General features: G+C 41.6%; 1 protein-coding gene across 2 annotated transcripts in view; it reads right to left on the bottom strand.

Moving 5' to 3' along the window:
• MIB1 (MIB E3 ubiquitin protein ligase 1) overlaps positions 1 to 13,090 on the bottom strand; it is a 131,790-nt gene that overhangs the window by 65,045 nt on the left and 53,655 nt on the right. For both annotated transcript variants that reach the window (XM_077492557.1, XM_077492556.1), the window contains exon 11: positions 2,206 to 2,403. In XM_077492557.1, coding sequence (XP_077348683.1) covers positions 2,206 to 2,403 — 198 coding nt within the window. The remainder of the gene's footprint in view (positions 1 to 2,205; positions 2,404 to 13,090) is intronic.

The following is a 13,090-nucleotide window of genomic DNA, read 5'->3' as shown; positions in this document are numbered from 1 at the left end:
TGTCAGAAGTAGTAATAGTGGTTATCTCAGGGCCTGGAAAGGACCTATCTATATGTGCCTCTTATGGCCCCATCTCTCTTTTAAGTGCAGATGTCAAAATTTTGACAAACATCCTTGCGAATAGGTTAAGTGAGGTGATTGCCACTCTGATCCATGATCATCAGACTGGTTTAAATCCAGGTAGAGGGAAAGACAAATATTTGTCTCTTCACAAACATCTTTGTAGCCAGGGGATTTGGAGTGGTTGTGTCCCTTAACACAGGTAAAGACTTTTAATTTGTTATTGGGAATACCTTTGGGAGACCCTTAATAAATTTTGGTTTGGACCCAATTTTATTTCATGGTTGCAAACACTATATGCGGCACCTACAGCTCGAGTCCAAACCAGCAACACATTTTTACAACCCTTTACGCTGCATTGGGGTACACAACAGGAATTCCCACTTTCGCACAAGCTACAGACTCCTTTCGGGATTATTGGTGGGCCCCTGGGTGGAAAAGATATCCATGTATGCAGACAAATTGCTGTATCTTAGGGATACTGCTTCTACTCTATACTCCGCCCTGGAGGTTACCGACTCCTTTGGTTACATTTGGGTTATTAAAATGAATTGAGACAATTCACTGTTCCCACTCGACCTCTCTGCCCCTCTTGCCCCACTGCGACAGGTCTCTAAATCTAAAGTGATTCTTACCAAAGTTTGTTTTTATTTTTTTATTAAAATAAGAAAAAATGTCATACCTGCTCTGTGCAATAGTTTCTCTTAGTCTTGGGTCCTCCATCAGTGCTCCTAGCTTCTTTCCCCTGCCAAATGCCCCCACAGCAAGCAGCTTGAGCCTCGCTGTCTGCATCTATTGACACAGACGGCAGAACTCGTCCCCGCCCGCCCTTCCGCTCCCTCATCATTGGCTGAGATCGACAGCAACGGGAGCCAAAGGCCCAGTTTGGGCGGGTGTGCACCTCTGCCAGTTTATATCTTGAGAAGAAACAGCAGAGAATAAGCAAAAAGCAGTCATCAGGGGACGCAAACGTGTGCAGTAACAACATCTGCGTTGCCACGCAAAAATGTCCTGGCTTCAAAGAAAACAGCAGGAAAGTTAACGGGAAAAAGATCACTTCCTAGCTGAGAGAAATAAAGCACAGCTGAAAGGAGAAACATTGCCTAGTTAAAATAAAGGAGGGAAGTTTCAGCAGAATAGACAATACTAACAAATGCTGCACCATTATGCTGCATATAACTGCAGTACATGGTGAATCCCCAATACATCCAGATGATTTATATACAACATTCGACAGCCCTAGTCCTCATACCTAACAAGGAATCCCCAGACTATACCGCCCTGACCTAAAATGTGAAGTCAATTAGAAGACAGAGATGGCACTATTGTGAATGCAGGACCACTACAGAGAGAACACCAGTATGGAAAGCCTGCCAATTTTCTTGCAAGGTCCACTTTAAATCTAGTATAAACACAGTATATAGTGAAAGAAAAATTGCACTACCAATACAATAGACAATGACATTGTGTTTTTCTCTATTAACTAGAAAAGGCTACTTAAACAATTGCAGAATTCCCTCTTAGTATGTAGTGAGCAACTGATGAAAAATCTGTCATTATTAGATTTTGACATTTTCAGCTGCCAGGCCAGACTCTAACTTACTTACCTAAATCATTTACTCCTCTTTATTCTTGCAAGTTAACAAAATTGCACCTCTTACTGCAGCCAAACCAATGGCATATTCACATGCAGCATTTTACTGCGCACTCCATGCATCCCTCCCATGTTGAGTGTATCCCTGTGCTGGCATCCCATTCATTTCTACTGGGACACACAGCAGCATTTTAATACGACATGTGGCAAATGACGATCGCCAAACTCGCCCTGTATGTGTTAGGGGATTCGCATCCACACTCACCTCCATGTCATATTAGGACAGAGTGGCAGCGTCTGCCCAGCCACGTCTCAATCGAAATTAATAGGAAGCTGACCCGGGGATGCATGCAGCCTCTGTGCATCCCCTTGCCAGGAAAACATGGGCCTGCAATAATGTGCACAGTGTGAACAAGTCCTAAAGCACAGCATATAATCAAAGCTATAGCAGAGCATAAACAGCAATAGCCTAAAATGCAAATGCCTGACACAATATATGGTTAGTAAGACTTAGAAATTAGAATTATACAAATTTTAATAAAGGGATTTACCTGAAGACTAGGATGACAGCCGAAGTCCAGTAAAGTTTTAACAACTTGTAAGTGGCCTTTATTAACAGCAATGTGTAGTGGGGTCTGTCTGCGCTTGTTACGAGCATTTAGGTCTGAACCACCTCTATGCAGCACTTCAATCACAGAACCTTCATCTCCAAATGCAGCATGATGAACAGCACGGTCTCCATCTTTATCCTACAGAAATTATAGAAGAATTTTAGCATACGCCATGTTACCCAATTCAAAAATGGAACTTACTAAAACAGAGGCAGGAACCTCAATTACATATTATACATTAAAAATCTTACTCAGGTGTAGTAAACCACCATGGATCAGTGACAAGAGATTTACAGAAATATGTAAACACAGATAAGCCACACAAGCATAAAATATTAACATATATGTAAACCCTGAATCTACTATCAACATGTTTGACATCATGCCTTATTGTATACAGTTTTCTTAAAGCTGAACTCTGGGATAGTAAAATGCTCTTCAAATCTAGAGGCAGAGAAATACTGCTTACTCCCCGAATCAGCTGGAGCCCTTCCCTTTTCTTCTACGCTTTGGAATGGGGACGTATCCTTGTCATCACATAAAATGGAAGAATGCTGGTCCAGCGTATGTGACGAGGTCAGAAAATTGCTATTGGCAGAGCAAGGGAAATCGGAGTTGGGGAAACAGTTGCACAATGTGGAGGAAACATGCCAGAATGGGGAACAAGGCAAATATCTATGGCTAATTCCACTTTCCCTAGACTGAACAAGCAAGCATTCTGAACTTGCAGTGCAGGCAGGGCCCCACTGCAAGTATAATATTTTGTTTGGACAAATGGGTAAATAGCAAAAGCATACTAGCCTGCAATGCACACTCCTTAAGTTGGCAGGAAGCATGTACAGAGCAGATAGGCAGCTCAACAGCTAACGGAAAGTATTTAAGAAGTTTAAAGACTCATTCACATATGCGTCAGATTTTGTCATCCCTCTCAATAGTGATTCCCGGTGGATCCCTTTGCAGAAGCGTTTGTCAGGCAGTGCCTCTTCATCACATGATTTAAATGCAGCCCCACACGCCGTTAATCACATACACTGCATGTAGTTGCAGGATGACCCCACATACTTGCATGGGTCACGTTTGGTTACAGTAATATCTGCCAAAAGCAACATTTTTTTTTTTTTTTTTTTTTATGCATATTTTAGTTGCAAAGGCATTTAACGTCACGGGCCAGAACATTTGGCCGAAGAGAACTGAAAGCGACAATATTGAGTTCTGGGGGAAAAAAAAAAAAGGTTTAAAACGAAACTAGTAAAACAGGATCTAGAAAGGAGTCACAGTGAGCACCAGGATGAACAGTGGTCGGTTAAAAATTGATAGGTTCACAGCTACTCACGGGAATAAGTCCTTTGGAGGCTGACATAACATGGAGTAATGCTGATCACTTGACTTCTAGACTGCATTCCTTATACAATCACTCCATGTTAGACGCACATGCTGTATTAATTCCTAAACCATGCAAACACCCCACAGAATCCTCCTCATACTGACCAATTGCACTGATAAACGTGGATTTTAACATTTTACCTAAGGTATTGGCCACCTGTTTTGTGAATATAGATCAAACCAGGTTTATGCCCCACGTGTCTACAGACACAAATCTCCGAAGGCTCTTTTCTCATCTCCAGATCACCCAAAAAAAAAATGAAAGGGGCTAGGGCTGTAGTCTCTTTACACATTGAAAAGGCCTAGTTGACTGGAAGTTTATGGAGAGAGTACCATGTTATATGGGTTTTGGGCAAAACTCTTAAAGTGTAACTACACTGCATCTGAGTGGAAAAAGAGGAAAAACTACTTACAAAGTTAGGTTAAAAAAAAGACAAGTCCATCTAGTTCAACCAAAAACAAAAAAAAAAAAAAAAAAAACACCACAATCCCATATACCCAATCCTATAAAAAAGCATGCTCCAATTTGCTACAGCAGGGGAAGAAATTCCTTCCTGATCCCAGAGAGGCAATCGGGTTTTCCCTGGATCAACTTTACCTATAAACGTTAATAACCAGTTATGTATATTTAGGAAAGAATCCAGGCCTTTCTTAAAGCAATCAACTGAGCTGGCCAGAACCACCTCTGGAGTGAGTCAATTCCACATTTTCACAGCTCTTACTGTGAAGAAACCTTTCCGTATTTGGAGATAAAATCTCTTTTCCTCTAGATGTAGAGTGCCCTCTTGTCCTCAGTGTTAACCGTAAAGTAAATAACAAACTTTCACTTTTTGAAATCCCCCCCCCCCCCCGTGTCACATTTGGTACCCTTCAATGGAGAGGGGAGAGCAAATACTTGTATAATCCAGGTATTTGCTCTTACTTCCGGGCATAGATATCCGTGGGTACACGCGGATATCTACATTCCCGCCATCTTCGAAAAGGGAATCAGGAAGTGAAGCCTTGTGGCTTCATAGCCTGGTTCCCTACTGCGCATTCACAATCCCACAGGTCCCGATGTTTTCTGGGAGACACACAGGTCTCAGAAGACAGCAGGGACCTGTGGGATCGCACATGCGCAGTAGGGAACCAGGCTGTGAAGCCGCAAGGCTTCACTTCCTGCCTCCCTTATCGAAGATGACGGCGCTTCCACCCGAGACCTTCGGGTGCCGACATAGCGGGTGCCCTGGATAGGCAAGTATCCATACTTTAAATGTAAGCAGCTGCAGGCTTCACTTCCCGATTCCCTTTCGAAGATGGCGGAGCCTCAACCTGAGAGCCGAGGGACAGATCGACTTCGGGTGCCCTAGACAGGTAAATGTCCATATTTTAAAATGTAAGCAGCTGCAGTATTTGTAGCTGCTGACTTAAAAAGAAAAAAAAAAAAAAGAAAAATTTGGCATGACCTCCGCTTCAATTCATTTTTAAGATTCAAAGCAAACTCCCCCATCCATCCACTTCTCTATGCTTTATTTTGTTGAGAAATCACTTTGAAAAACACCCCCTAGCATTTCCGGCCATAGACATTTTAAGTAAGGGCAGATGATTCATGTAGCATTTACTTCCTGGAATCCCTCTGCCATTAGCTCAGGCATACAGGCAGGAAGGTGTGCTTAGCCGAGAGAACCCATCCTGAAGACTCCTGGGACGTATGACATAATTTGCCTAGGCCTGGAAACCAGGAAGTAGTTGAAGAAATGTAAAAAAAAAAAAAAAGTTCCACTATTAGCTCTATTAACAGGAGCTTGTTGGCCAAGGGGCCTGGCTCTTCCCTGATTTACACAACTACAACCTAGTTAAATTGTTTTTGCCCATATGTGGCTGATAGAAGACAATGGCGATGCTGCTACAGTAATGGAGGCTGCACTGGTGAGGTCTTACGAAGGCTTAAAATTCCTTTCCTACCGGGGGGCTTCAGGTAGCTATTGGCTCCATGAAAACACCACCAAAAGGCTGGGACCTGGTCCACAAGATGTCCTTAGAAAACAAAGGGTTGCCATATTCCACTTTGTGGCTAAACCATTGCTATCCCCATCTCATGTCAGTCCCTGACCCAGTATTAGGGGCTGCTAAGGGGATCAAGACAATAGGTGTTATTGTGTCTCAAGGCAAATTGTTCACAAATTGTTGACATTTGACCAGTTTAAGAGTAAGTTTACTCTCCCCATTAAGTACTTCTTTAGGTATCTACAGTCAAGGCACATTTGTCACCAAATTTGGCTTGCGTACCCTGGTGACTCAGCCCTCCTCTCTAGAAAGACCGACATGATGATGCTCTGGTAATAATCCATTATTTAAAGTGTCCAAAGAGATGTTACCAAACAGATCACCTCAAATTGTGTGATGCAGGGGGAAATGGGTGGTAGATGTCCCCGATATCTACGGGGATGATTGGTATGATGTGAGACTACTCCTTCCTTCATCTAGCTTCAGAAAGAGAACTTTTGACCCAATATAAGTTTCTCCACCGCATCTATTATGTGCCTGCTAAATTGACAAGTATTTACCGGTCTCCCATTGTTGAATGCTGGAGATGTTCCTTTTTCCCCCGTTGATTTCTCTCATTTTCTGGCACTGCCCTTTGATTCAACAGTATTGGAAGAATGTTCATTTAAAACAGATTAGAAATCTGCCCATTCCATTGACTATTCCAGTCTGTTCGCTGATATTGACATGAGGGGCTTGCAGCCAACTAATAGAGCCATTCTAAGTATTCTGCTTTAAACTCCCAAAGCAATTACTGTATTTATTGGCATATAACACTCACTTTTTCAGCCTGAAAATCGAGTGCAAATAGTGTGTGTGTGTTATATGCCGATACTGCAATTTGGGCTGCGTGGGAGGGAACAGGACGAGAGCCGTCAGATTACATACAGCGAGAATCTCCTGTTTACTCAGTGGCCTCTGTAATAGGAAGTCCATTCTCCTGGGCCGGCATGAGGCCAGCGTTCCATCATAGAACTGTGTATTAAAGAGGCTGCCGAGTAAATAGATTGGCGCTGTATGTAATCTGACGTCACTCGTCCTGTCCCATCCCTGTCCCCTCCAAGGCTACATTAATCTAAGGTGAGGCTGCAGATGGGCACTGATCAGGTTGCATTTATGGCAAAGGTGAGTCTGCATATGGGCATTGATCAAGCTGCACTGATTGGCAATTGTGAGGCTGCAGATGGGCATTGATCAAGCTGCATTGATGGGCAATTGTGAGGCTACAGATGGGCACTGACCCTTATTTTGCTTCAAAGTTCTTCATTTAAAAATTAAGTTTTTTTTCCTGAAACTTCCTTCCTAAAATGAAGGTGCGTGTTATACGCCGATAAATACGGTATATTGCAGTGGAAAAAGAAACCTTGGCTCCTTCAGTACAGACCTGGAAGGCGTTAGTTAATGCGATACTCATTTTATAAAATCCACATACCTAAACAGTCCAAAAAAAATTTGAGAAAGTTTGGGGTAGTCTCATCAGAGACTAATGGTTAGTCCCACGTGGGTACCTTGTAGGGTGAAGGATGGGCTGTGCAGAACTTTCTCCTGTTCTGACATTGATTAGTACATAAACTGATATGTAGCCATTCTGGTATTTTATATTCTGCCTTAAAAAATTATTTTACCTTGAGGCCTGCACTAATTGCTGATTAAATGACACATATGTATGTGCTGGGGGGGCTCCTTACTGCTAACACCACAGAGGGGTGGGTGGGTGAGGGTGTCAGGTTGGTCCTATTTTGTTGCCATTGTTTTTTATTTTTCTCGTTCTTTTAAACTTCAAATATTGAAAATCAATTAAAAAAAAATAATAATTTGGGTGGAGGTCCTGGACAGCACCATGCTAAAAATTCAACATGTTGGTTGAACCCAAGTCGATCCATGGCATTAGTGAGGTCCATTAAAGGCATCTCGACTAAACAGTTTTTTTGGGCATAGATAGACTCACCTTGTCATTGGAGGGGGAGTGCTAGAAATAAGGAGATTTCTAAACTGGAGACCAAATGGATCTACACTTTGAAATCATATACTCCCCAAGGGCTAAATGTTGACTGGGATGTCAATGTTTTTATTTATAATTCTTGAGGTCTTCTACCATTTTATCTTTGGATTTACAGGATAAATATTGTCATCTTGAAACTTTGGTCCCTTTATAGATCTTTAGGGTATTCAGGTCTCATAGAATAGATAGATATATATTATATATATGCGCGCGTGTGTGTGTGTGCGTGTAATTTTTTAAGATTTAATAAAAAACTTTTTAAAAAGGGAGCACTATTGGGTTTGTATTTTTTTTTTTTTCACTTTATGCTTACTGCTGTTTGCAAAAATGACCTGCAGTTCATAGAGTGCTGCCCATGTCCATTGACAGTTTGGTCAACAATATGTCAAACCAGCTTGCTTGAACTTTCTTTTATTAGAAGGACCCCATGTCATGAGAAGAGCACACCAGATTCCCTTTGGCAGTGGTTTTCTACTTAGGAGGTGATGGTTGATTTAATACTCGGTTATTGGTTTCAAGACAGAAGTGGGACTTTCACATTCTGGAAGGGTTCCGTATATTTTATGCTTCCACTTTAAGGACTCTATTTATATTTGAATTTTTCACTTATGGACTTCATTCATGTATTAGTGCAGCACTTTATGTATTAATACAGCTAACACACTCACTCCTCTGGAGGAGGAAGTCCCACAGGGGAGGGAGTCTTCAGGGACAGGGTCACAATGTTGTGGTTTGCCTCTGCCCTGGATGTGCATAGCACCCGGCTGCTAACACAACACAGTACGTGCACAGGTGGGTGCCTAAATGCAGGAACCAATGTATGAAGCAACACTGCAGGCTAGCTCAGCATCTTCAAAGGTGGGGCCTGGGTACAGTCCCGAAGTTCTTGCCGTGGGACACTGACTGGGAAACTGCGCAAGATGTCGCTGTGACCACAGAGCATGGAGGAGCGTAAATTGAGGGGAAAAAAAATTAAAATCAGAGTAGACTCACTCAGAGAGAATACATCCAGCACCTAAAGACACTAGCAAAGAACTAAATATTTCTGGGAGTGGGTGGGGTTATATGGGGGTCATCACAGTTTTTGTTTGCCAGGGTCCAACTGCCTATATCCTAGCTGTCTCTTAATCTGTGTCCTGTAATGTATCATCAAAAAACAGATTTTTTTTTAAACAGTTTATTGCAAAAATAGAGGTACAAAGATAGAGCATCATTATTGCAGTGTATAAGATAATACATCGCATACATATCCATATGGAGTCAAAAGAGAAGATAAGGTGCAATAAACAATAAAACAAAATAAACAATGAATCAACAATGGTTTGAGTCTTTTTATATTGTGACATGTATAATATAATCACAACTATTGTTTCCAATCCACTATGGCCAAGAAAAACTGTACTAATGTATGTAGGTGTGTTCAATCTCTAGATGGCGTTAAAGTTCAGATCGATGCACACCACACATCCCAGATCTTATTATATGTATGAGGATTCTTTTAGTGGTATTCTAGTGTATCTTGGCCACTAATTCCGCTGCAAATAGTGTTGACAAGTGCATGTAATCTGACAGGAATGAGATAGGACTGGTGGAAGATGTACAATTGCGTCAGCTTGCTATAAACTGTTGGACACATTTTCAGGTGAGAGGAGCAAGCTTCTTGCTAATCCTTGCACGCGAGAGTGGAGATCAAGGATTGCCATTTCATTCAAACTGTATGTGGAGCCTTACTGAAATGTTAGCGTAAAATAAGTGGAAGTATACTGTAGATATCAGGTCTTTAGGGCATTGAGATTGCAAAACACTTATTAAGGGGTAATTGGAGAAGTGTAGGGTTTGAGTTCCAAATTGCAGCTGGAGAGCATGTCGTAGATGTAAGTATCTATAAAAAGACATTGTGAAGTAACCCGTACGTTCTCTGAAAATGGGCAAAGTAATGTAAAACATTATTATGGTATACATCTGCTAAAGAGTCTATAGAAATCCACCTTTTCTTTTAAGTGGGCATCCTTCCAAGTTTGGCATCTTAAAATTCAGCTAACTAATGACCCCACTAAACTGTACTCATTGAACTTCCTACCTCTCATCTTCTCATTCAAAAAACAAAATGTATTACCTACAGTAAGTTGCTGCACATGCTACAAACCATGCCCATACAGATTCCACTTATTTTAAAACTGTTCAATTCAGAATAGGTTTGTCTGGAACTACAAACCGGCTCGTTAAACATTCTATCCAGAGTAGAAGTCGGACAGCGGTGGCTCTTCCAGATGCCTGCCTTTATCAAATAGCAACTCATCTAACCAGAGTATTGGACTGGTGCAGGAACTTCAAGGTGAAACAATGGGTCACAATGGAACAAGCAGTATCGCCTTTGGCTGTTCTTTCTTGAAGTCCCACTCGTCCCTTGCCCACAATGCTTCAACATCCCACCATAGCAGCCACCTGGCAGATTTGCTCTAAAGACTTTCGCATCTATGGGATCTGCCCAGCTCCAACGCTTTACTATCCAATGTTGTGAAACCCAGACATTGCCCCAGAAACATATGGACCAGATTTTCTGCCTTTACACCACTGGGAAATGTATTCTGCCACACTTTTTATCAAAGACTCCAAATGGCTTACTGCCGCTCAGATGCACCTGGGCCACAAACTTCTCTGACCTGGGTTATTTTCCAATGCTTCCACTCTCTCACTGTGTGCTCCCTGCCAGCGAGACCATTGACTATCTATGAAAAGGAGTGCTGGGTTGTAGAGATATCCAGGACGTGTCCTTTTCCTCTCTTACAAACTGTTACTCGCAGAATCTTCGCAGACCCTCCCTTAGGTATCTAGGCCAATTTGAAAACAGTCTCCAAATATGTTGAGCACAGAAAAATCTCGACCCTCTTTTAAATGATCTATATGCAATAAATTTACAGCAAACATCTACAGCAAAGTATCCTTAAAGTGGAGGACATTAGGGCAATTGAAGGTCCCACAAGCTCCCTCAAAGAAAGGTTTTCTAAAACGTGGTTTTATTGGCTTGAATTTTTCTGTGTGGATGAATTCACTCTCCTTACATAGTCGAACCTCTGCGTTCTTGCACCCCATTTGTCTGCTGAGTGTAAATACTTTAGGCAACAGGAATATTCTTCCCACTGATGGTGCTGCCTCATTCTCTCCCCCCCCCCCCAAAACTTTTTTTTCTTCTTCTCTCTCCCTTTTGCATGCTTACACTTCTCTTATCGTCTATTCCATATACCTTTCCACACTGCTTTGGGTTTCATGATGGCCTATTAAACCATCTAGTTTCTTGAAGTCTGCTGAGCTATACTTTTGGCCCAAGATGAGTTTATGTTGTACCTATATTGAATATTCTTGATCTAGACTTATGGTGGTATCCTAAATTTGTATGTGGACATTGGGTCTATATATATCTTGTGTATTTTTTAGATTTTTCTGGTTAATGTAATTGTGAAAACTTTCTATAAATAAAGAACACATACAAAAAAAAATTAGACTATAACAAATGCCAGATGTGAGAATATAGGGTTGTCCTATAATGGCAATTCCTGAGCTATAAACTGCATGGGAGTAATTTTTTTTTTTTATCTGAATTTTTTATTTAACAATTTAGTTGAGAAATTGTTTATTGTTAATATAAGTGTTAAGACTGAAGAAAATTAATCACACAACATTCTATAATGAGAGGAAACATTTAAAAAAACTACAATTTCTTGATTTTACTAGCACCAACTGAAGATGTAGTATAAAGAAGAAAAACAGGATTTTTGTATTAAAATCATTTTCTTTGGGTCCATTGAGGGGCAGTTTGACAGTAAGCAAACCAGGGTTGAACTGCTGCCTATGGAATAAGTGAACACTTGGCACAGAGAAAACAAAGCCAGCTGCCTTGAGGCTATAATCCCTCCAACCCCACACATCTACTAGGCTGTAGCAAGCAGTCTAAAGCTGGCCTAAATGGATCAAAATTTGGTGGTTCAGCAGAGACCGGACTAATTTTGATCTATGCATGGCCATGCCTATTCAAGAGGCGTTAATCGAATGATAGACGCCTCTTGAACTGGACAGTTAGTAAATTTTTGTTTAATTAGCCCTAAAGGAGGAGTTTTCACTGTTAGAACACAATAACGCAGTGGGGGAAGATTCTGCCATCCACTTTGCCTCTGTGGATGGTGGAATATGCTCTTTTTTTTTATCAGCCCACTGGTTGATCGACAAAAAAATGTAGTCATCTATGGAGTGAATAATTGCATATAGTGGGAGAGAGCTGTGTCTCATGATGAACATCAAGAAAATTATTTTACGGTGAGTACAAAAAAATCCTGTTTCGCTATTGTTCACTGAGAGACACAGCTTGATAGTAAGCAACCAAGAGATTCCAAAAGCAGTTCAAACAGAGGGGGTGTCATCTGTCTTGTTGAACTAAGTAGGTAGTATGTCCAAATCCAGTTTCCTTCAATGAAGGCATGTGCCCCAGAATGCCTAACAGAGAAACTATCTCCCCTGGTCCAGGTGATATCTTCTGACAAAATATATTGCCAGTTTTCCAACCCTGCATTCTCTCCAACACCGCAGAGAGTGCAGGAACATGAAACTCTGCCCAGAACAGATTTTCTACTTTGGTCCCTGTTACAACCCTCCTGGTGCCCCGTTAATGACTGATGTACGCCACAGCTGTGACATTGTGCGGTTGAACCCGGGCCAGATGTCCGGTCAGAAGAGGGGCTCAGTAAATTAATAAGAGACCTATTCAGAAATAAACAGCAGGCCAATTTTTTGGAATTAGCATATATTGGTTCCTTTGCTAGCTGCCCAACTGCCCATTAGTGCAGACATTTTTTTCTTTAACAGATCAATTGCTTGTAAGGGTGTTGAGAGAGACCAAAAACACTGAATAGACAGAAGGTCCACTAATCTGCCCAAACCAAAAAATAAGAAACTGCCCTTCCGACAATGCCAGGAGCAGAAGGCATGATAGGCATCTTGGTTAAAGATGTACACAGATCATCTTGTCCAGAGAGAGACTGGATTTGCCCTATGCAGTGAGAATGTCCCATTGCAAAGCTCTGGAGTGGAATTGAGCAAATGGGACAACCTTGAAGATGGACACTACGAATAGAAATACTCACATGCAGCTGCACAGGGAGGAGCAACATCAGGATTGGAGTTGCCTACCTGATAATGTCAACTTCTGGGGCAGAAAGACTAAAAAGGTATCTAAGAGAAGGCCCAAGAAATCCAAGCAATGGGTCAGAATTAGAGATAATGTCTCAAAGTTCAGCATCTCTCTCAAGTCCACATCATAATTGACACATTGGAGTCCAAGGTCAGAGGCGTTCTGCTCTTGCAGCAGCAGGGAATCCAGGTATCTGATGACTGGAATACCTCTGTGATAAAGAAGACTCAGAA

This window comes from Lithobates pipiens, unplaced genomic scaffold (assembly GCF_037356315.1).
Source record: "Lithobates pipiens isolate NorthernLeopardFrog02 unplaced genomic scaffold, aLitPip1_a1.2 Scaffold_19, whole genome shotgun sequence".
Taxonomy (NCBI): domain Eukaryota; kingdom Metazoa; phylum Chordata; class Amphibia; order Anura; family Ranidae; genus Lithobates; species Lithobates pipiens.
The sequence above is the reverse complement of the archived record's forward strand: the minus strand, read 5'-3'. Positions and strand labels throughout refer to the sequence as shown.